Source organism: Pinus tabuliformis, chromosome Q (genome assembly GCF_031772625.1).
Source record: "Pinus tabuliformis cultivar Carrire ecotype Pingquan chromosome Q, CPIR1, whole genome shotgun sequence".
NCBI classification, from domain to species: domain Eukaryota; kingdom Viridiplantae; phylum Streptophyta; class Pinopsida; order Pinales; family Pinaceae; genus Pinus; species Pinus tabuliformis.
In genome coordinates, this window is record NC_142296.1 from 362,702,749 (window position 1) to 362,726,977 (window position 24,229).

The window sequence follows — 24,229 nt, forward strand, 5'->3', positions numbered from 1 at the left end:
CAAATTAATCACCCACTGGTTTGTTGACTACATCCTTGGGTATCTAAACTCATCACCCACTAGTCAATGACCATATCCTTGTGTATACAAACTCATTACCCGCTGGTCAAGGACCATATCCTTGGGTAAAAACAGGGCACTTACTCAGCCCATATGTTGAGTAATTCTAGTCCCAATTCCAAAGGCCTCACTAATCCCATTTCACTAGAGTAATTCTACGCCTCATGCTAAAGGCTGCTACTCTAGGCTTGATGCTAAAGGTTCCTACTCGACCCTATGGTGAGTAATTCTTGGCCTTCGTAATTTCCAGACCATTTTCCATAATTCTGGTCATCATACTTGACCCAGGGCGAATGACTGTCCCTGATAATATCACATCAACACTCCCTCTCACTAAGCGAGGTGTTATCACTCAAACTAGCAGGGGGCTAAAGGGGATTCCTAAAGGGAACAATTACTAGGTCAAGAACAACAATGGAGACTTAGCCCAATGCCACCTCAGCTAAGACTCCCTACTCTTTATGAACTTTCACCGATGGGAGGAGACTTGGTTTATGGAAGTCACTTGTGAAGGATGAATCATCAAATGGATGTGAAGTGACCCTAATGACCCTTTTCCTAGAAGGGGGTGAAAAATGGAGCTTAAAGGTACAATATTTCTAGGATAAGGAGGTGAGGATTTGAGGGTTAGGTTAGAGGAATATGCCTTGTAAAGGAGTTTTCCAATCCTAAAATTCTTATTGAACTTGATTTCTCGAATGGTTCTTGAAGAGTTGATCTTTCAAAGGTATGGGACCACACGTGACCAAGTGGACCCAACCTAGGTTAAGGAGAGAGAATCTAGCAACCAATGATGTTCCTAACCCAGACAAGGAAGGGGAAAGGATCAAAGTAAGAATTTCCAATTAAAAGTGTCAAATTGATCCTATGAGGTGCTAGCCTAGGGATACCAGGGCAAAGTTTGATTTCAGAGCTAGGGCTTGGGTTATCTCACATCTCCGTTGACGAAGTGGCTTCCAAATTGGAGGAGGCCTTAAGGACACACCAACGCAATAGAGGCTAGGAGATCGAACTTTTTCTTGGGCTATTTTATCGGGAAGTGATGCCCTAGGTGACCCAACTTGGCTAGACCTAGAAGAGAGAGGGAAAGGTGGAGAAAAATGTTATTTGAGTGATCACGTTTTGGTGGAACGTGCCTAATCCCTTGGGGAGAATGGAGTCTAGGAGAATGATGAGAAATGAACTTGTATTTCGGTGAAGGAGGCCTTAAGGACCACTTCACTTGGTCTTTAGGGCAAGAAGAAGAGACCTCAAAGCTTTTATACTTCGCTTAGCAAAAATAGATGGCTTATCAAGATAAATTTTCCAGTAGAATTATCCCTAGGATATTTCATTCATATACATGGCCCAAACATTGAGAGATGCTATATAGAAACAATAATTATGCAACAATTAGCCCTAGTATATAGAGAAAATCCCATTCGAGGCATATGACAAAAGTAAAATAGGAATAACATTAAATGTGTGTACTTACATGTATTAGAACATATCCAACCATCATCAATTTGACAATAGAGAAGCTTCAAGATAAAATACTCCAATCCAAACATCAAAATTCATCCATGCTCCAATTCATCATCCCAGAAATAGTGTGAAATTCTCTGAAGAGAAGAATGACTCAATCCAAAGTGATAATGAAAAAATGAACTCATATCACTTGTATTTATACACTAATTAGGAGTTTGAATTAGTCTCTTTGGCCTACATAAGCCCCAAAAATAAAATAATGTGCTAATAACCTAACTTTTTGTGATAAGCCCACCAAACTAGCTCATGAATAAAATAATAAGCCTCTCAAGAAGTCAAATGATAAACAATACATGTCGTAGGGCCCTCCAAGAGGCCTCATGAGGTCCATAGGTGGCATAATGAAGAATAGGACCCTCAAAAGTGATGGACAAGGGGGTGGCCCCTTGTTCTCCAAACAATAAACCTGTGGTGCTCCTAGTGGGTGTGGGGGCTTGATCATAACCGCATGGGTCTCCAAATGAGTCGAAGATGCCTGGAGACCATTTGTAAGGGCTTAGATGATGGTGTGGGTGATGCCACATCATCCTACAAGTCCCGGGTCAGCTACCAAGTGCATGCTACATTTGTGGGGCTAGTTGGGCAAAGGTGAACTAGGTGCATCTTTCTCTTCCAATAGGTGGATCTCGAGCCAATCTTTGAACATCTATGGGGATCCATGTAGTGCTGTCTATTGCTGTGGAGGCCCATGACTCTCAACACACACCCTACATGTGGCAATGTAGCCCTCTAGAGGGTTAGCACCTTGTATAGGGAGACCAAACCCAAGATGGAGATCACCTGCAGTCCTACATAAGATCCAATGCATCCCTTAGCCTTCCAATAGAACAAGTCATCAAAGAAATCGAGTGAAAGAGCTTACAAACCATGGATCATATGTGGGGACTTCATAATGGCCTGCCCTTACATAATGGGCTTTGGCATGTGCTAATGTTTCCAAACTCGAAATGGGGTTAACCAAGTATACCATTAGGTGGTTTCTACCTTTAAAGGGGATAATATGTCCAAGGTACATCCTTTAAAAGGTGGTGGCATTTGATAAAGAGGTGAATGGAATAGGGAATGAGAAGGGGCAACGTTGGGCCACATGCTGGGGTACAAGGGTAGATAATAAAAGGGAAGCCCACTCTTGGGTTTATAATGTATAGGAGGGAGTAATCATGGTACATGAGGTGCCCTGACCTTGATTTTTCCACCCTTCTTTATATGCCTTTTGCCTCTTATGATTTTTCTTTAATTAACTGCACGGGGCTCAAGGGGCAAGAGCATGATGTGTGAGATATAGCAATGGATACCCCTTGTTAAGGTAGGGCGGTTCATTGCCCACTTGGGGTAGGGACAATCATGGGTTCCTATATGATGAAGGGGCCATATGAAGAAGGGGGCTCATAGAGCCTATCGGAACCAGGTTGATGGCCATGATGAGGTAGAGCTCACGTATTGGCTTTTGCCCACGTGCTAAATGAGTTTGTCCATACTATCTTTTGCATTTTGTGGTATGTTTTCCTGTTGAATGTGCCCAATTGTGCTTTTGATTTTCTTTTTAGTTGCATTAACCTCCGGGACATCACTAGGCCTGAGCCAAAGTGTGGGCAAGGGGAAGGAGAGAGCTATCCCTATGTGGACCCAGTGAAGGAATGTGGAGCCAAGGGGAGAAATGTTGAATGGGGTAATAATGAGTGGAAAGGAGGTAATATGTGCGAATGAGGGAGCGGGACCACACAACCAACATCAGGGTTTCCTGTGAAATACCATCCCTAAAACCAAATGGTCAGTAAAAAAGATCCCACGAGACTAGAATCCAAGGCTAATATCCAAAAGGGGGTCTAGGGGACAAGAGCACAAACTTAGCCCATTCTTTACGCTGAATCCCCCCATTAATCCATGCCCAAAAGTGTCCATGATAAGCAAACTACAATACTCAATTACCAAATGACAAGGCATACCTTTAGGTTCGGGAGGCCCACCTTCAAACGTACGATAATGATAGATGGGTGAGGGCCCACATGGTTGGCTCAGGTGGTGAAGAATGGCAAAACGAGCTAGTTGGTGGTTGCAAGAGGCTGTCGGCTGAGGACCATCTTGGAGAAATTTTTTCTCCTAGGGATATCACATGCAAAATGGTGGGTAACAGGGGGCATTCTCAACAATCGCAGGCTTGTCCCTGAAATAAACACTCTGGACAGAGTCTTTGTGAGAATGTCATCTATCTACTCTTCAATAGAGATGTACTAGAGCCTTACTACGCACTTCAAAAACAAATCATATAGGATCAACCAGGGTTGTGGGGGAGCGCCCCTGTCACGCCCCTGCGGTAGTCTTCCAACCGCTTATAGCGACCAACATGTCTCACCTTAGTGACCAACTGCCACTAAGTACTCCATACCAAGGTATACACCTCTACGGTATGTCCTCCATCAGATATCATCTCGACCCATGATCATCGACCCTTCTGCCACAATCTCCACTGCAACATCTCGTGTCGACCTCATCATGTGTCACCATGTGAACTTCTGCCATGATACTCCAACAAAATGCTAACACATCTCTGCACACTTTGTGACCCCATGTCTGAACTAGTTGGGTAGCTAATCCAACTGTCACGCTCAAATCATGAGAGTGAACATCCTCATGCCATCATCAGTTGTTCCTCAAAACATCTGCCACATCCTTGACTCATCAAGAATCTATCTCCATAATCCATGCTCAGGTCCATGGAAATTCCATCCATCTGCAACATGTCATGATGCTTGATGCCAAGCCATCCCTGCACCATCAGTCATACCTGCTCCATATGTCTAGGGGACTCACTGCCATGAGTACCTAACAATGAGCCCCATCTTCTTGTCCATCATCTTCTTGTCCATCTAAGAAGATGTAGAGGGAGTGGAGCCTGAAGGCTCTCCCTCACTAATCAACTCGATCCACCTATCAGGATCCTCAGTCTCCATCCTTTGTAGATAAGCAACCCAGTCTTCCTCTTGGACATCCGGCCTCACATACACCTCCTCCTCATCATCATCATCCTCAACCAACTCTAGCCTTCTTGACAAATCCAAGATGCTATCTGAAAGTGATCTAATGACCAATGACTGCTCGGTAAGCTTTGCCTCAACAATAGACAATCGCTTACTCATGTCTCCCATTCTCTTCTCATCCTCCATTTGCATCACTCCCAATTTACAATCAGGCCTTGTCACACCAATGGTTGGCACACCAATGGGTACATCTTCCCTTCCATCATAAATGTAGAGCTTCTTCAAATGTGGAACAATCATAGCATCAAATTGTTTCATGAATTCCATCCCCAATACAGCTTCATAGTCATCAATCCGCACTATAGTGAAGTCAACCTTCCCTGTCCATTCACCAAGTGTAGTGTCCACCCTCTCAGCTATACCAAGAATCTCAATAGGAGGAGAATTCACTGTCTTCATTTGTGCCTTTGCCGGTACAAATTTCAGCCCAATCCTTCTCGCAGTATCTTCACCCATGAAGTTGTGAGAAGCCCCACTATCCACCATAGTGAGTACATCAGCACCTCCAACCTTCATTCGAACATACTCCAATCTGTTCCTCTCAGGATCTCTCCTAGAGACCACCTCCGTAGTAGCAGAAGCACCAAGTATCTGCATCATCCCCACAGAAGCACCTTCATTCCTCACATCAGATTGTGCAATAGCAACCACCTTTGGTTTAGAAGGACAATTCTTTACCGTGTGTGGTCCAGCACATATCCAACACTTCAAGGCTTTCTTCGTCATTGAACTATCATCCGATTTCGAAGCATCATCCTTCTTCTTATCTTTCGGTTTATCAGACTTCTTCTTCCTATCATCAGAAGCCTCATCATAATGCTCCACCAACCTGTCAACATCAGCAAAAGCTTCTTCAAGTGTCCTAATCTTCTGCCTCTTCACTTCATTGCGTGCTCGAGGCTTCAACCCAATAATGAAGTTGAACACCTTGTCTCTCTTCGCCATGTCAGGAAGTTCCAGAGCTGCACTTGCAAACTCCCGCTGATATGCTTGTAGGCTCCCGGTCTGCTTTATGTACTTAATCTTTGTCCTTGCTTCCCATGTTTCATCCTGAGGACTGAAATGGGTCTGCAAAGCCTTCTTCATGTCATCCCATGAAGTGATGTCATCAGCACTGCCATTGGCAATCTGATCCAACCTCCTTCGCCACCACATCTTAGCATCCTTTGTTAAGAACTGAGCAGCTACCTTGACCTTTGTCTCATCATCAGATAGACCCAACCGTTCCAAGTATTGCTCCATGTCCCATAGAAAGTTGCCAAGAGTTTTTGCATTCCTTGTGCCATCATAAGATTCCGGTTCCTTGACCTTCACATGAGGCACTCCTCCACCTGAGTTATGCCTCACGACCTTCTTCAACACCGCGATCTCATCCTTGGCTTCGTCAAGAGATTTCTTCAAGTTCACGATCTCTGCAAGACCCTGATCCCTTGCTTCTTCAACCTCCTTGACCCTTACTTCAAGTTGTGTACACATAAGATCAGTGTACTCATATTGTGTCCGGAGTTCATCATGTTGTGTTCGGAGTTCATCGAGCTCTTCCTTCATCTTCGAATTGGCCTCTTGTTCCTTAGCGAACAAGTCCATCTTCTTATCCCAAGAGGTCTCCATATCCTCCATCTTTTCCAACACCTTTTCAATGAACCTAAGTTGCAGGAAACGTGCCCTAGGGGTCCGTTTCCGGCCGGAAACGAAACGGAAACGCGTTTCCGCGTACCGTACGGCCTGGAAACGCGTTTCCGGCCGTACAGGCACGTTTCCCGAAATGGAAACGTGCCCATACGGCCGGAAACGCGTTTCCAGGCCGTACGGGCCCCGTTTCCCCGAAAAAATGACTTGTTTTAATTTTTTTTTTTTTTTTTCTAATTAGTTTTTAAATTTTTTTAGGATTTCTAAGCTGTTCTAGAAGCTGTTTCTAGGGTTTCTAAGCTGTTCTAGAAATTTTTTTAGGGTTTCTAAGCTGTTCTAGAAGCTGTTTTAGGGTTTCTAAGCTGTGACTTGTCTCTCTCTCTATATATATTATTATATATATTCGCGTTTCCCCGTTTCCAAAATTTGGGGAGGTCGCGTTTCGTTTCGCTTCCCCGTTTCGTTTCGCTTCCGCGTTTCCCCGTTTCGTGCAACTTAGCAATGAACCCAATAGTAATATCCTTTACAACGTGACTAGACCCAGCCTGAGATTCAACTGCCATTTCTAACAGCTTCTTCCTCCTTTGCAATCTAGTTTCGACCATCCAACAGCTTCACCAAGTCACCTGCAATTAGAACCAACCCTTGTTCCACTTGTGTGAAACGGTTCCTTCACCTGCAAGCACCCTTTCCACTGTCACGAGCAACCCTGCTCAACGACTTCAAACCGAAGTCTTGTTCTCACCTGTCAAGTGTATACCGGCTTCAATGCTTCAACACCTGAACCTGTTCACAAGCTTCAAACCTTCACGAGCAAACCTTGCTCCAACACTAGCTCAAACCGAGCTCTGATACCACATGTCATGCCCCTACACCTGTGGTAGTCTTCCAACCGCTTATAGCGAGGTGCGGCACAACCAAACGCTTTCTTTTCACCAATACTAACATTCATGGACTACGCCTAATTCACTTGTCCTTACTTAGTTTGTGTTTCGCAACCAAGTAAAATTGCATTTATCCTTTATACCAATGAACACCCATACTCATTCATTATCCATAGCAATTATAAAAGATAACAACAATTGCACAGTATAAAGGGGAGGGGCAACTCCCGAACAAGTCTGCCCGACAATATATATTATAATCAATCTTTCTTCATAATACAATCGTACAAGTAATGCTTGGCAAGCTCCAAGCCAATACTTAGAATATTTTACAACATAGGTAAATCAGCCTTTTACAATAACATGTGCACACCTTGCACAAAGGATGAGTGCTCACCCGAGTCACCAAGACATCCTTGTCAAGTCCAACACAAATCTGCACACAAGACAACCTTGTCCAACCCACAACCGGCTCCAAGTAACACCCAAAACTGCGCCCTCAAGACTTGCGCATGAGCTATGCGCACTCCTTCTAAATCTGCGCACTTTTCCTTGTCCTCCTTGAGCTATGCGAGTTGTCCTTGATCGAATGCCAAATGAGCTCCAACATTTGGTAATATATATGTGTTTCTGCGTGTGGGTGGTGGCTCTCCAGCCGACCCCCAAAACCAGTCTAACACACCCCTGCACGCGTCTTGATATGTGTCGGCCTGTCCATATCCATAAGTTGGCCTGCGCCCACATCTTCCCACGCTCAATAGGGTATAAGTTCTCATTGCATCATGCCTTAGCCATTTCATATGTCGCACCGTTCGTCGCTCCTATCGTCGCACCTTGTGTAGCCGCGCCCGCCCATCGTGCAGCCCGCGCCTGCCCGTGCGCCCGTACACCCGCCTGTGTGCCCGCGCGCCCGTCGCCTGCCCGTGCGCCCATCGTGCACGGTGACTCGCCTGACGCCCGTCCGCGTTTGCGCCCGAAGGCCTTACAGCCCCCCTCGAACCCGCTCCCGATTTGCGCTCTGCTCGCAAGAAGATAGGGAGTGACCTCGGGAGGGAATTTTGGGAGCGCACTCCCTTAAAAAAAATTTCACTTCTTGATTTTGCAGGGGTGATTTAGGGAGCAGTTGCTCCATGAGTGCTCCCTTTCACTCCGGGAGCGAAAATTTAAAAGAGGGAGTGGTCGGGGAGTGATCACTCTCGACCGCTCCCTCTTTTAAAATTTTGCTCCCATCAGTGGGCGAAAAGGGTCGCGCGACACATAGTGAGGGTCGACCAACGGACAGGGAGGGATGTGCGGTGGGCGGGGCGGAAAGGGAGGGAAGCAAAGGGGGAAAAGGTTAAAAGGCCCTCTCCCCTCCCATTACTTACCATTTGTCTTTGTTGGAGAGAGCAAGAGAGAGAGGAGCTTGAGTTGAAGAGGGAGATTGAAGGAGCTTGAGGAGCTTGCAAAGGAAATTGGAGCTTGGGATCAAAGGGCAAAAAGGTAGGATCTACACTCTAATCTAGATCTACACTCATTCGTCCATTTTTTTGCAGGCCCAAAACTTCAAACATTGTGGCTATATGGCTTGGCATTTTCTTGTTGTTGGTTCCTTTTTTTGTTATTTTGGTGTTGGAGAGTAGGTGGAGGGTTGATCATGATGAAGAGGATGAAGAAGTGGGTTATAGTGGATTTGATGAAAACCCTGGAGAGGAGTACCTTGGTGAGGAGGAAGAGAGTGGAGATGATGAGGGAACAAAAACTAAACAAGACCAAACCCCATTGTGGAAATATGTTTCTAGGCCTGAAGCAGGGAAAGGGGGTGGAACCACTAAATTTACATGCAACCATTGCAACAACATTTACACAGGTTCATACACCCGTGCCAGAAGGCAGCTCTATGGGAAAAGGCCTTGGGATGGAGATAAACAAATAGGAATCAAAGCTTGTGTAAGTGTTCCAACATCATAAAGAGCCAAATACATAAGGGAAGAGGAGGAAGCCCAATACAACCTAAAAAAGGAAAGGGTTTCCTTGAACATAACTCACAATCACATGCACAAAGAACTTGATCAACATCCTCCCATGGTAGTGGATATGGAGGCGCAGGAACAAACATCTCTTTATGTTAAGTTATGGTATGTTCTAGGCTTAGAGCAGTTTACTTATCTTTCTTATTATTATCCATAGATTAGCAATCACATGTACATTAAGTAAAGTGCAGATAGAACATTTAAACGATCAACAGAAAACAAGCCAAGACAAGAGACACAAGATGTGGCGGCTAGCTAGGGACAAACCCCAATATGGGCAAACCCTTTGAACAAATCTTCTTTTATTTTCAGTAATTCAACAGAGAGAAATAGTACAAAGATCTGATTTATATCAGCAGCAACAAACCCTAGATCAAACTCGTCAAGTCTCCACCAGTGAGTCGTTCACCGTGCACCAGTCCAAGACTTCATGGTGCACCAGTCCAAGACTTCGCCGCGCATCAGTCCGATACTTCGCCACGCATCAGTCGAAGACTTCGCCGCGCATCAGTCCAAGGCTTCGCCGCGCATTAGTCCAAGGCTTCGTCGCTTCGCCGCGCATCAGTCCAAGACTTCGCCGCTTCGCCGCGCATCAGTCCAAGACTTCACCGCTTCGCCGCGCATCAGTCCAAGACTTCGCCGTGCACCAGTCCAAGACTTCGCCGTGCACTAGTCCAAGACTTCGAACGACCTGTTTCGGCTCGAGTGAGAGAGAGAGCCTTTCTGCACAGGAGAGAGAGATATGATGAGAAGTGAGTGACCAAATGAGGAGGATTCATCTTGTATTTATATCCAAACGTTGAAGGTGAATAGATGTGTCTGTTGGGCGTCTGCGCCTACATAAGTTGCTGGCTGACTTTGATAATTTGTCAATAATCAAAATAAATTCATATCTCCATAAATACTTATTGGAATCAGATGATCTTTAGATCAATCCGACAACTCTCGACGAGAGGAATCTAGGAAAAATATTATCAGCCATGAATAAGGTGACCCACATGGAGTTTGGCCCTAGTTGCCAATTTTAACACTCCCTCTCAACTAGGGGGAACTCCATCTGCAATTCGTTTGACCGTCGCTACTATTCATCCATCAAATGCACTGCCTTGTACAACTTGACCCCTGGTCTGCTCGAACTATGAAGAAGAAGTAATCGAGGATGTCTCATACCATCCTCCACTGAGCCGAAGTCAGTCAGGAGTGTGTACCACTTTCACTGGTCCCAAACCAGTCCTCTACTGACTCGAAGTCAGTTTCAGAGGGTGTAGTGGAGGTCATCCTAGCATAGGGAGTACGGTAGATACGACGATGCATCCATCGATAGAACTACTATGGTCCCTATCCTCATTTCCCTGCTCATTGATCAGATGAGAGGTACTTCCCATGAGTCCCAGACTACATGGGTAGGATGTCTCGACAGGAGAACTAATCATCCTGTCCACAGGAGAACGAATCATCCTGTCCAGTGGATGCCACGGAGAACTAATCATCCTGGCCTACAGGAGAACGAATCATCCTGTTCCACAATCACCATGGAGAACGAATCATCCTGGCCCACAAGAGAACTAATCATCCTGTTCCATAGTCGCCACAGGGTGTCAGGGGAAGGTTGAACCTTTTACCCTGTACAAAGCATAGTTTTAAAAGTTCGACTCCGACTCCGACTCGACTGAGGATCGACTCCAACTCCGACTCCGAAACGGTAATGACTCGGCCGGCTCGATTTCAATGACTCGACCATTGTAAAAAATACATTAAATATTTATTTTTTTATAAAAAAACATAATTTTAAAGATTTTAAACATAATTTTAAAGATTTTCATTCATGTTTCCAAACACACAACATTATAATATAGATGAAAGACAACATATGATCAAGGTAGGCTCATGAACCAATCCGTTATATCAAAATGGTACCCAATGGCAATACATAGTCGGCTGTCATACATGATCAAAGACTCAAAACAAAATACACAGAACCAAGGAGGCTAGAAATGGCCTCTACAACAAAAGTAAACCGTGACGGTGACCAGACTCCAATACTAGTACTACTGGCTAGTAGCTACTACCAGAGGAGCCAAGATCATGTCGATCAATCTCTGGATCATCATCATCAGAGTCAGACAGGGGGCCCCATGGCTCCTCCTCATCATCATCATCTCCAACTGCAACTGTAGAAGTGGTACCAGTACCACTAGCAGGCTGTGCAACTGCAGCAGATGCAAGCTGAGATAAAGTAGATATGCGGCTGCGCTTCTGTCGTGGTTGAGCAGAGGAAGCACCTACAACTGGAGTCCTTGCTGGCTGTGAGACTGAGGCTGGTGGATTGGGATCTGCATTCAACTGAACCAGAACAGCTTGTTCAAGTTCAATTGATGTCTCAATATCTAAATCTAAATCAAGATCCTCATCAGGATCAAACTCTGCTGGACAACTCTCCACTACCCAATCTGATGTTGGATCAATGTCTTCCAACACAATGGGATCTGAATTAGGTCTTTTGTTCAGCAAATGGTTTCGTCTGAGCCGGAGGTTGTATTGGACATAAACAAGATCATTTAACCGTTTTTGATCCAAACAGTTTCTCTTCTTTGTGTGAATCCTCTCAAAGACAGACCAATTGCGCTCACACCCAGATGCACTGCAAGTTTGACTCAAAATACGAATTGCAAACCTTTGCAATTCAGGACAATGGCCACCAAAGGCCTCCCACCATTGTGCTGCAAAAAACATAGGAGTGTAATGAGTTAGCTCAACAAAATTACAAATTATATCTAACTTTCAAATTATAAACAATTTAACAAACTTTAAAAAAAAAGTAAAACTATTAGAATTTGAAAATTGAAATTTGTGTTTACCTGGCTCATTTGATTCTCTTGCAATCTTTGCTAGGTTCTTCCCAAAGGTACCTGATGCATTGCTGAAGGTATTGGCCTGTCGGTGTATCTCCAGCTGATCAAACTCCAATGGGATCATGCGATCAATGCAATCAATGAGTCCATCTATGACCTCCCCCCTCAAAGCTCCTGACTCCTTAGCTTTATAATGATATCGTGGGTTCAAAAAATACCCAGCTGCATGTATAGGGCGATGGAGTTGATTGTTCCATCTTTCATCATTGATTGCCCAAATGGGCCCATACTTTGCCACTCTATCCTTGTATACTGTCTTTATTTGCTCCTTTGCTTGATCCATAGCCTCATAAATGAAGCCCATAGCCAACCTTTCCCCATCCACCAACCGCAACACCTTAACTAGTGGCTCAACAAGCTTCACAATCTCTGCTGCCTTTCTCCAAAAAGTTTCTTCATAGTCTTTCCTTTTCAGTTCTTTGCCTTCCGGTTTCTTAGACTAATTGCTTTGATTCCATTCATCACTAGAAAACATCTTTTGCAAGTTTCTATGTTGGGAAAGCATAGATTGCAATGTCAAAAAATGTGTAGCAAATCTAGTGATGGCAGGCCTAATAATATCCTTGCCCCCAGTGTGTTTCCTCATGAGGCTCAAAATCAATGTATGATTGTAGATAAATTTTGTGATGCTTTTGGCATGATCTATAGTGTTTTTGAACCAGTGTATTTTTCCAATATCCTCAAGCATGAGGTCTATGCAATGTGCAGCACATGGGGTCCAAAAGATGGTCTTGTGTTTTTCCTCTAACATTTTACCAGCAAGAACATAGTTAGAGGCATTATCTGTGATGACTTGAGCAACATTAGCCACTCCCACCTCCTCAACAACCTGATCCAATAGCTGAAACAACAATTGCCCATCTTTTACCTTATCAGATGCATCAACTGATTTTAAAAACATGGTTCCCTGTGGGCAGAAGACAAGAAAGTTTATGATGGTGCGGTTTCTTTGATCAGTCCATCCATCTGACATGATGGTACATCCTGTTCTTGCCCATGAGTCCTTGAACTCTTTCAAATACTCATTAATGGATTCAATTTCTCTCTGCAAACGATATCCCCTTAGCTCATGCATAGGAGGGCCTTTGAAGCCTTTTCCAGCAGCATGTATGGCATCAAACATAGGCTCATAATATGGTGAATGAGCAACATTAAAGGGGATATCAGCATCATACCACCATCTATTTATGTACTCACAAGAAGTCTCCCTCAATTCTTTCTTCCAGTGGTCATCTAAAGTGGGCTGCATTTGACTTTTACTAACTTCAAGACCATGTGCATCTGATGGAGAGGAGGGAGTGAAATAACTTTTGATAGTCACATCACCCTTTGTCATTCTACCCTTTCCCTTATCTTGAACAGAACCAAAAGAGGGAGGAACATATCGGAAAGGGTTGAATGTATCAGTTTGAGGGATAGAGGAAGAACCCTCAAAATCATAATGAAGGTTGGTAGCCATCATTTTTTGTATCTCCCTTTTCCTCCCAATTTCAGCCTGTATGTCTTTTTGCCTAGCCTTATCTTCTTTAAATTTCTCAAAGCTGGCCAACAAATTCTTCCCAATCTCCCCAATTTCTGGTGAGGTACATGGGGTAATTTGGCCTCTAATCCCTGCCAAGTGTTGTTTCAGTCTATTAATGCCCCCAGGACCTTCCTTAATTTTCCTATGGCAAAATTTGCAGTGCATTTCAACATATGCCCAAGCAGGATCTCTTGCTCTAGGTGCCATTTTTAGACTAGGAAATGAAAGCAAACAATCTGAAAATGAAAAGAAAAACATTGATTCAATGTTCATTTTTTGGACAAAAAACACTCTCTAAGCTTTCTAAATGTGCACCTAAAATTTACTAAGCAAAAACAGATTTGTAGAGGTGAAAAAAAATACCTCCAGGCACAAACTGCCTCCCCAAGCTTGCTCCAAGAATCAGCTCCTCAATGCTGCTCCAAATGGCTGCCCAAGAAGCTCCTCACTCTAGCTACAATGCTCCTCCAAGACTCCTCACTGCTGCTCCAAAAACAAGCTCAAGAACTGCTCACCAACTCTCAAAGAAGACTCTCACTCAAATGCACAAGATTGCTGTGAGAGAATGAGAGCACTTGAGTGTGTTAAATAGGGTTTGGGAGGGGGAAATGGACCCCAAATTACATTTAACTTATTCACACAACAGCTTGGAGTCCAAACCAATCAACATTCACCCAAAAAAATCATTAAAAAAATTAGAAATCGCTGTTTTTTATGTGGTTACGGGCCGCTGTTATGACTCGGCCGAGTCAATACGGAAACGGCCGAGTTGGCCGAGTCAGCCATGACTCGGCCAACCGAGCCGTTTCATAGGCCGAGTCATAACAGCCGCCTCCAACTCGGATCAACTCGGCCGTTTCGGTTTCGAAACAACCGTTTTTTAAAACTATGGTACAAAGTGCACCAACAGGGGATGGTGAGTTACCCTGTGGTCATATGTTACTCCGAGAAGTACCCCGTGCCCCCCTGGAGCTCCCAGAGTTCAGTACATCATACTTGACCCTCAAAAGAGGGTCTCTGAACGACTCCAAGTTGTTCTTGGAAAGTTAGAAATTTGACCTTTCCTAGGGGCTTTGTCAAAATGTTGGCGACCTGTTCATCTATACCGATATGTTGGAGCCTTATAGCTCCCCGCTGCACCATGTCACGAATATAGTAGTACCTGATATCGATATGCTTGGAGTGATCATGGAATACGAGATTCTCTGATAAACGAATCCCGCTCTAGTTGTCACATAGGATCACGGTGTTATCCAATGTAAATCCAAATAGCTCACTGAAGAGCTTTCATAATGAGACTGCCTCACAGGAGGCCATGCTAGTAGCAATGTACTTTGCCTCGGCGGTGCTCAAAGCCACAGACTTCTGCTTCCTGCTCATCCAGGATATCGAAGCAGATCCCAAGGAGAAACAGCGCCCGAAAGTGCTCATATGGTCCACCACATTGCTTGCCCAATCAGCATCAGTATGTCCAAGTAGTCTCACATTTCTGGCAGTGTATCTTAACCCATAAGTAATTGTGCCACGAAGATATCTCAACGGATTCTTGGCACCAATCCAATGTATGTGGTGAGGTTCAACCATGTGTTGACTGCAAAGCATATATCTGGACAAGAGTTCACTAGGAACATCAATGCTCCGACAAGTTGACGATATTCGGTGGTATTTCGTAAAACAGGTCCAGCAGCATTGTTGCTTAACTTCTTGAAGTCAAGCTCCATTGGGGTGGTTATGGGCTTGCAGTCCACCATGCCGAATCTCTCCAATGGTAAGTGTTAGTAGCCAACACAGAAAGGGGTAAAAATCATTATTCAAATTCATATAGTAAGCCTCATTAGTCTTTGATCTGCATGTGCTTGAGTTAAAGGGCAGTCATCTTCTCTGTGTGATTTACCACAATAATTACACGGAGGGCTACCTTCTTGATTAATTATATCAATAGGATCTAGGGTATTAGGAACACTTTGTTGAGGAGGAGGTCTATCGTTATTCCAATATTGGTTCCCTTTTGGTGGCTTATTGTTGTTGTATCGAGGTTTAGGAAGATAGTTTGGACGTGAGAAGTGAAGAGTATGTGTGTCTGCTGGCTCGAAATCTTCATCATAGGAGAAAAAATTTCTTGTGGTTGCCCATGCATGTGGATGGATAACAGGGCTCCCTAATAAATAATCATAAGGGGGATTCCTTGTTACCTTTTCATTAAAGGTCATATCTCTTTAATATTTATTTCTTAGCTTATTAATTGTATATAATATCTTGACTAAAACCTAATTTCTTTTACTGCTGCCAAACTTGTTGCGAGTGTTTTTATCCATGCTATTGTAAGTTCTAGGATTAAGTTTTCTGGGTGTGATTCAGTTACGCAACTTTTTAACAGACCCAATTGGCATCTACTTTCCTTCTTGAATCACTTTCAATTAACTCTTTGGAGACAAAAAAAAGGCACAAATGTTTGTGTAACTTGCCATGTCATATCGAAGGGAATCAAGTCCACTTGTCTTTTTATTTATATTTTATCACAGCCTTGGGTTCCTACTGAATGAATATAGAATGGTCACGATAGGGAATATTTGTACATGCATTATAATAGATCCTTTAGTAATCTGGCCTTGGCCTTGAGTTCCTGTTTCACAAAATTGGGTGGCCAACTGTAAAGTCATCTAGTACAACATAATGGCAGCATTACATATAACATTCAGACTCAGGTATTATATTATGGTAAGTTAGGTTGCCGTTAAGTTCTAGTGCATGAAATTATGGGTGATGCACCTATAAACTGGTTTCTATCCAGCTTAGGAGACTTTATAGTGAAAGCATGCTCCATTTCTCTTTTTACTTGTTTTTGCTACTACACACCATGTTACATCTGTGGGCATGGACACTATTTTTTTATTTTTTATTTTTTAAAGTCATTTAGACTTGGAGCCAGAAGAGTACATGAAGGATTTGATGTAAGCAAGTGCACTCACAATTCAGCTATTGACTAAGCCAACTTCATTTTCTGTAGGTGTTAAAATAATCTTTTGGGATATGCGACAACAATTTCTCTATGGTTTATATAAAGGAAGCGTCTCTCAAGCTCGAGTGGAAACTGTCATTCATGATCTTGACTCAGTAAGATGATAGTATATCTGAAGCCTCTAGTGTAGTCCTCTCTGACGTTTGAAATCAGCTCATATACATGCACATACTTTGTTGTTGATATCAGTAGAGATTAATTGCTGATTAGAGATCTGTTCTGGACGGCTTTTACATGATCTTTGATATGGGCTCAACTGCAGGTACTTGGACAGCTCTGTGATATTATCGTGCATCCTCTTAGAGACCAAGTTGTGATGGCACTTCTTCAAGCCTCAATGGTTTGTGAATACATTTAGTTTCAGGCTGTGTTAAGCATTCTAGATAGAATGTCATGCATTCACATGATTCTGTTGCAAGCCATGCTTATAACTGCTTGTCAAAGGTTAATTCAATACGGACATCATTGCAGGATGGTTTTGTCCGGGTGTTACTGGATGGGGGTCCTTCTCGTGTCTTTTCTCAAGAGGATTCAAGAATGCTAGATGAAGATTTACATTTGCTAAAGGTATGCGAGATTATGATTTTATGATGCATAATCAAAAGCACATGATATTAGGGATGCGAATTGGGTTCAGAAATAATGCAAGGGAAGCGATTAGTTTATATGCCATTCTAATATTTATTGTAGATGAAAAGGTCATGGTTATTAAATTTTTCTGGGGCAGTTTTTGTGGAATTTTATGTGTATTGACCAAGGTCAGACACAGGAATTGGTTGGTCTGTTATAGCTTGTATTTCTTTTTACTTTATTTTCTGTCCATGCGAAATAGCATGGAAGGCTGCCTCATTGTTAAATGATTCTAGGAATGAACACACACTCTCTCTCTCTAAAATGCACATAAATGCATGCAGTTTGTGCATTGTACAAGTGCTGCATAGATATCTTCCATTAGCTTCCTGTTGTTATCATCCACACTACTTGCTATGCATGAAACCTGGTTTTGAGATGATAATCTCGATTTCTGCTCTGAATTCTTGTTCACTCTTCTTGCTGATAATGATGGTTTTTTGAGCTGCTGTTTTTCTAGTGCCCATTGTTTGATGACAATAAATCACGACAGTTGTGGATTGATAGGTTTGAAATCTTTCTAAACCATTGAATAAGTTCATGGCATAGTCTACTAATTTGTGGCCGGGAGACTGTATGGGTATGGTGATACCGTTTTTGAAGACTAGGTATAGGTAGACATTGTGGTATGTGCATTGTGTACTGTTGCCTCAAAATCTAGCGGGTCTTGTGAGAGGCCTCACAAGGCAAGAGCTAGACCAAGATGCAACAATGAGGTGGATTGCTACCATCACCTTAGCACTGCACCTCCTACTCTTTAGTGGAATTTCACTAGATAGGAGGCATCTCAGTTTGTCACCTAAAGGATATTCTAAGTCAATTGGCTCAAGGTGATATATGTGAAAGGCTAAACGAGGTACATCTTCAATGGACTAAAGCACAATGTTCAAGGAACAATGTACCATAAACAATGCCTTTTAAAGAATACTTGATACCTAGGGTTTCAAGGTGAAGCTGAATAAAGGGATATCTAGGCATGCAAGCATAAAGAAAGGGTTTGCTTAATGATGAAGTCAACAAAAGCTGATGGAAAATCTTTAAATAAGCCCCAAGTTGAAGCCTTGTTTAGAAATAGGGTTTTATTAGGGCACAAGTTGCCTAGGGTTGATGATGTCATCCCTACTAGGGAAAATTGGACCATGAAAAGGGCTAGATATTGAATCTATGAGGTCAATCAAGGTGAGATCAAGCCAAAGAAGCTCCATCATCTTCCTTCAACATGCACTAGTTGAATTCAACCCTTACCCTAGCCATAGTGCTTTGTCTTAAAGGTATTAGGAAAATAAAAGGAAGGGAAAGATTAAAGGCTTCAGTAAATTTTGACCAGCACAAGGATCCTAGTGCCTTTCCCTACTTGGGTGTTAGAGTCTTTAGGGCTGAATTTAAAAGAGATCAAATCTATGCACTCACAAACCTTGGTTTTCACTTGCAAACCTTAACTATATTTTTATGAGGGGAGAAATTGAGTATAAGAAAGCTCTCTAGGAGGTCTCTTAGTGAATTCAAGGAAAATATATTTAACATGCAACAAATAACAAAGATTTTTCATTAAAAATGTACATTTAGACAAGGAACAATAGAAAAACCCTAGAAAACATTTACAGTATGAAAAACTATTAAAAATATGCAATTATACTCACAAATTTTTGAAGAAATTGCCTTCTTTCAATCATGAAAATGCATCTCCAATACAAAGATTAGTCTCCAATAGCAATTGGTCCACAAAAATTCACATTTCCACAATTAGTGAGTAGATAAGGGCTAAGTCGAGCTCTCTCTAAGGTGACTGAAATCCACAAGTGATGATAAACAACCAGAGTGGAGTGATCCCCCTTTTATAAAATGTGTATCATATCCATTATTTCAAGTAAAAGCCCTATACTAAGTTGGATTTTGAGTAGACATAAAGTAAATAGGTTACAAGCCAACCCAATAGCTCAACAAAATAAAATATGCCACTATTTTTCCACGCGTGTGAGCTGAAATGCCACTCTAAGCATGATGTCATGCCCTTTTAGGGCTAATAAGGCTCCAAAAGTGCAATACAAGGGCTAGATGCATCTCCAACTATCATGATCAACCATAATTTGAGAAAGGGTCATCAAATCAAGCCTCAAAACATCTCCATGTGTCCAAAATCTAGTGCTAGGTGCCTTGTGTCAACTCCATGGGTGCCATTTAGAGAACGTGGTGGACTCTCTCTCCAACGTTTGGGTTCCATGAGGTAATACAAGCCCTTACCAATCATCCTGGGGATAATAATTCATATCATTTGCGCTACGAATCAAAGTATGCCCATCAAGTAGTGTCAAGGCTAGCCTAGGGGCATGCTGTGTACATCATCAAGAATCCTCAATGCCAAGCAAAGTGAGCTCAATTTTCTGGCATCTGAGGTGTCAAGCTATTGTTAGGATCGTCAAAGTTCCCAATGCTTTGCTATGGAAAGGCAATGTTGCACCTGCAAGGTCATCATGCTCTCTGGAAGTGTAGTATAGCCTGGGCATGATGCAGAGTAGGAGTGGAATAGGTGTGTACTCAAGGCCTTAACTGCTTTGTGCCAAAACACTTGACAAAACCATCTCAAACTCAAGTGAAGACCTAGATTTCATGGATAGCCCAGAGCCTATCTCAGGAAGTAGGTCTTCCACAATCATGGTCTCAGAGCCTAAGGGACATTATTTAGGGATGAGAGGCAAAAATAAAGCTTCAAGGACAATTATGGTCAAGTTTCGAGAGCTTTTACATGGTGTTATAGGATTGCTACAAGATTGCCCTCTTTTGCTACAAGATTGAAGCCATGAGCATTCAAAAGGTGAGAAAGGCAATGTGAAGGTGGGAAAGGGTAGTGGAAGGTAGGAGAAGGTTGTATGTTTCCCTTGGCAAGCTTAGTGCCCTTCAGTGGCCCATCTTGCACAAGGAACAATGCACATGGTGGTCTTTAGCAAATAAGAAATGTACTCTAAGTGAGCAATGCTTTGGAGGAGTTGTTGAGGTAGAAAGGAAGGATCTGGGGGTAGGATAAGGAGTGTAAATGATAATGCTAACCCTGCAAATCAACAGTAGTATCCGCACACCACAGAAAGTCACTCTATTCTGCCAAATAACCGGAGAATGCTAACAATGTAAATTGCAGGAAATTGAAATGACAAAGAAAGGATGCTTGAATTTGATTTGAAATCTAAATATTGGATTGAAAGACAACTTGTCTTGAAGTCTGCACAAGATCTGTGCTTAAAGAAAACTGCTAAAACAAGCTCAGATTGAAGATAACAAAAGCCTTCTTATTAACATCAAATAGTGCTCAAATACATGACAAAGGAATGTAAATGACAAGTTCAAGTTCCCAGCTCTTAGTAGTCTCTATATTCTCCAAGAAATCGAATCCTATTGAGCCCTTAGGCTTCCTTATTTATATAGAAATGACTGAGGGGAACCCTCCTTGGAAAGAGGGCTACTTCCCTCCAAAATCCCTAGAATGGTGGATCTAGCTCCCTGAGATCTTCGCAATCCTTGAGTGCATCAGCTGTTTGTAGATTCTTGAATTGTGGGTGAGTAAATTCAGGAAGCAAGTTGAGTTGTAGGTGAGTAAATGTAGGGATAGGCCTCCTACATCTTCTCTAGCCGCTTTAAACGTATCTCTGCATAGTAAATGCACTTTTTCTTGCACATTAATCACATTAGGCCAAGAGATATGAAAAACATCCTTTTGTCTTCCTAATAAACACATTATGGTAAAAAGATGTTATTAAATGCAAGGAAAGAGGTAAATCTAGGCTGAAGGAAGGCCAGATTGGCCTTATTATGCACCTATTAATGAGGCCCATCATCACCCCCCTACTGAAGGTGTTGTTCACCCTATGAGCAACCTAGCCATTTAGTTCCATCTCATGCATAGCCCTGGTGGCTACACTAACATCCTGAGGTATCTTTGAAGAAGTTTCCTCTTGAGGATAGAACCCATGCATTTCTTTCTATTTCTTCCCCCTCTTGCGGCTCTTCGATCTAATCCTTTCTTTCCTGTGGCCCTAACAACAAAGAAGGGTTGAACTTGAGCCCAATCTAGTTGGCCTTCAGTTTTTGGACTATCCTCTAATATAAGGGTGTCATCTCCAAGGCATTCTTCAATCTCTCTAGAGAGTGGTACTTCCTGATTTCCAAGCTATGGGGAAATGAATGCCATCTCTTCTGACAAGCTTACAAGCCCTCATTCCCTAGCAGCCTAAACATGTCCTCAAAGTGCTGAATGGCTTGCTCCTATCTCTCTATGTAAAGTGGTGCCAATTTGGGATCCTTAGAGATGAGCTCGTGGTTGCTGATGACAAGGTGGGGAGCCCTCAACTCTACTCTGATCCATAGGGGCTCATTAGTCTCCTTGGATATCATCCATTTTGCTTCTTCAGCCCTTGCCTCCTCATGGGTCAACCAAGAGGCTAATGCCATGAACTGCACATCCCCCATCCTAACATTTGGATCCTAGAAGTTCATGTCAGTAAATATGAGGTTGTGCATGTAAAACTCTGTCATCTTAGCCCGATTTTCCACACTAGCCTTGTGACAAAATTCAATAAACTGCTTGTAGTGTTGGAAGGGCAGTGAACCATATTGTGCCAGAGTTTTGATTTGAAATTGAATCCACTACTCTTTGAGGAATAGGGCATATGTTTTTGAGGGATGTCTGCATTGGGTGGCCTCCATGGCCAAGCTTGCCATGGTGGCAAGTTGTCCTTCTTTCTCCTGCAATTGCTCTTTTAATCTCTTGTTTTCCATTTGCAATTGTTCCCTCATGGTTGACTCTCTCAGTCTCAAATCAACCATTTCTTCACCCATCTTCTTCATTTTTTCTTCCATGAGGCCCACATCCTCAACTCCCTTGGATTTAGCAATCTGCATCCATTGGTGGGTTCGACTTCTTTCTTTGTCTAGCTCAAGGAGGATAGGGACTACAAATTTGTGGGTATGATTTGTCCTTGGTCATAAAATTTACAGGACCCAAGATCTGGTTGAGGATCAAGCTCCTGCAGCTCTTGTGGTCCCTCTCCTCCCTCTTGAGGTGCTGCTGTACTTTCCTTTAGCACTGTTTTTCATCCTGTAGCAGCTTCTCTTCTTCCTGTAGCACTGCCCTGATTTCTTGTAGTTGTTTCATCTTATCTCACCTGGTGTTTGGCCTTCTTGGTGAGGTTTGGGGCTGCTTTCCCTTAGTTGTGAGGGAGGTCACTTCTTCAATTTTCCCTTTACCCTTCTTTATCTCTCCCTCTTGGTGACTGGTTGATTCTTCAATGGTGATTGGGGTAGTTGTGGGAGGTTGAGGCTTCCCTTGTTTGAGTCTAGTACTCCTCCTCTTGAAATACAAGGGACCTTGCTTGGGCTGCCTCCCTTTGATCTTGATAGGTGTGCTAAGGGTTGCCAAAGTGGCACCACCCCTTGTTCAATTTTGCCTTCTGAAAGGCTTGTTATTCTTGTTTTCTCTTCTTTTGAGGCCTAGAAGGTTCCCCAAGGTTTTCTTTCTTTATCTCTAGTTTTTCCTCTCCTTTCTTTTCTTCAACTTCTTCTCCCTTTTCTTCCTCCTCCTCTCCAACCTCTTCTTCAACAAAGCTATGTTTTATGGCCTCTTCATGTTCTAACAGAGCTTGGGCTTGAGTTTCAATGAAGGCTCTACAAATTCTTCCCATGACACAGGGTTCTTGATATGACTCAAAGCATCCATGACTATGAGCCTTATGAGTCCATGATGAGAAATAAATTGATGCTTCCCTTCTCTCACTCTTTGGTTCATTTCCACTATGGATTGAAGAAGGAAATGGGGAATACTAAGTCTGCTTGGGATAGGCAATTTGGTCTGGAACCTCAACTCATAAAGTAGTCTAAAATGATAGGCATAAACAACACTAAGCCTCCCCTCACAAGATATGTATTTTAAGATGTTGTAGGCTACTTCATTCCATGGGTAAGGTAGGCTTTCCCTTCTAACTTCGTTCCTATCCTCAATTGGTTTTTCTTCACAGAGGAAGATTTTTTTTTAGTTGTGATGGATTCTGTTCTATCCTCCTTTCCCCACCTAACTCCTAAAGCCAATGTGGTCACCCTGCTAATGAGTTTTGCATTTAAATGGATGAAAAGCCCTCTCACAATGGTGGTGGCACTATCTTCTGCTTGAGGTTGGAGGGCCATGGCAAATTCATTGGTAATTTCATCATCATACCCCTTAATTTTCTTAATGAACCCCATCCATTGGTGGTTTGTGAAGATGTCCTTGACAGGAGCGTTGGAAATACTGAGAGGGGGGGTGAATCAGTATTTCTTTTTTCGACTATTGTTTTACCAGTTAAAACATTTCTATTCAGAACACAAGATGAACAACAAGAATACATGATTTTATTAATATAATCTTTGCAGTAAAATAGATAAAATATATAGGTGGTTACAATTAGTTGCCAAGCACCAACTTGGACTTTTTTGAGGCTACAACCTCTAGAGCTCCAACTCTATTTCGCCAAGGCACCAATCTTGGACCTAGGAGCACCAGCTCCCAAGGACTTCAATCCTTCTAGTTCCTGAGACACCAGTTCCAAGGACACCTATTCTTCCTACTTCTGAGGCACCAATCACAAGGACTCTAATCCCTCTTACTTCTGAGGCATCAGGCGCAAGGACTCCAATCCTTCTTACTTCTGAGGCATCATCCCCAAGGGTTCCAACCCAGTCTTGTCAAGGCATGTTTGATAGTAATGTTCTCCTCACAGAACTCTTCTTTACTGAGTTCTGTCTGTTTATAGCTTCACTGTAGTCTCCATGCTACAACATCAATGACAACTAGTCTTCTTATGAAGGAGTCTTTACAACTCTTCATGCTGCCCACAAAGTCTCCAATAGCCTTCATGACCTCTGATAATGTCTCCACACAACTTTAGTGAGTCCACTGTTAGCTACACTAGGCTCTGCATAAGAACCAACTTTCTATTCAAGCATATGTTCTTATTGTCACAGTGAATGCTTCAA

General features: G+C 42.8%; 1 protein-coding gene across 3 annotated transcripts in view; it reads left to right on the forward strand.

The window, feature by feature from the left end:
• Positions 1–24,229, forward strand: part of LOC149219667 (protein unc-13 homolog) — a 298,200-nt gene that overhangs the window by 191,567 nt on the left and 82,404 nt on the right. For all 3 annotated transcript variants that reach the window (XM_089384442.1, XM_089384441.1, XM_089384440.1), the window contains exons 23-25: positions 16,592–16,698; positions 16,866–16,943; positions 17,075–17,170. In XM_089384442.1, coding sequence (XP_089240568.1) covers positions 16,592–16,698; positions 16,866–16,943; positions 17,075–17,170 — 281 coding nt within the window. The remainder of the gene's footprint in view (positions 1–16,591; positions 16,699–16,865; positions 16,944–17,074; positions 17,171–24,229) is intronic.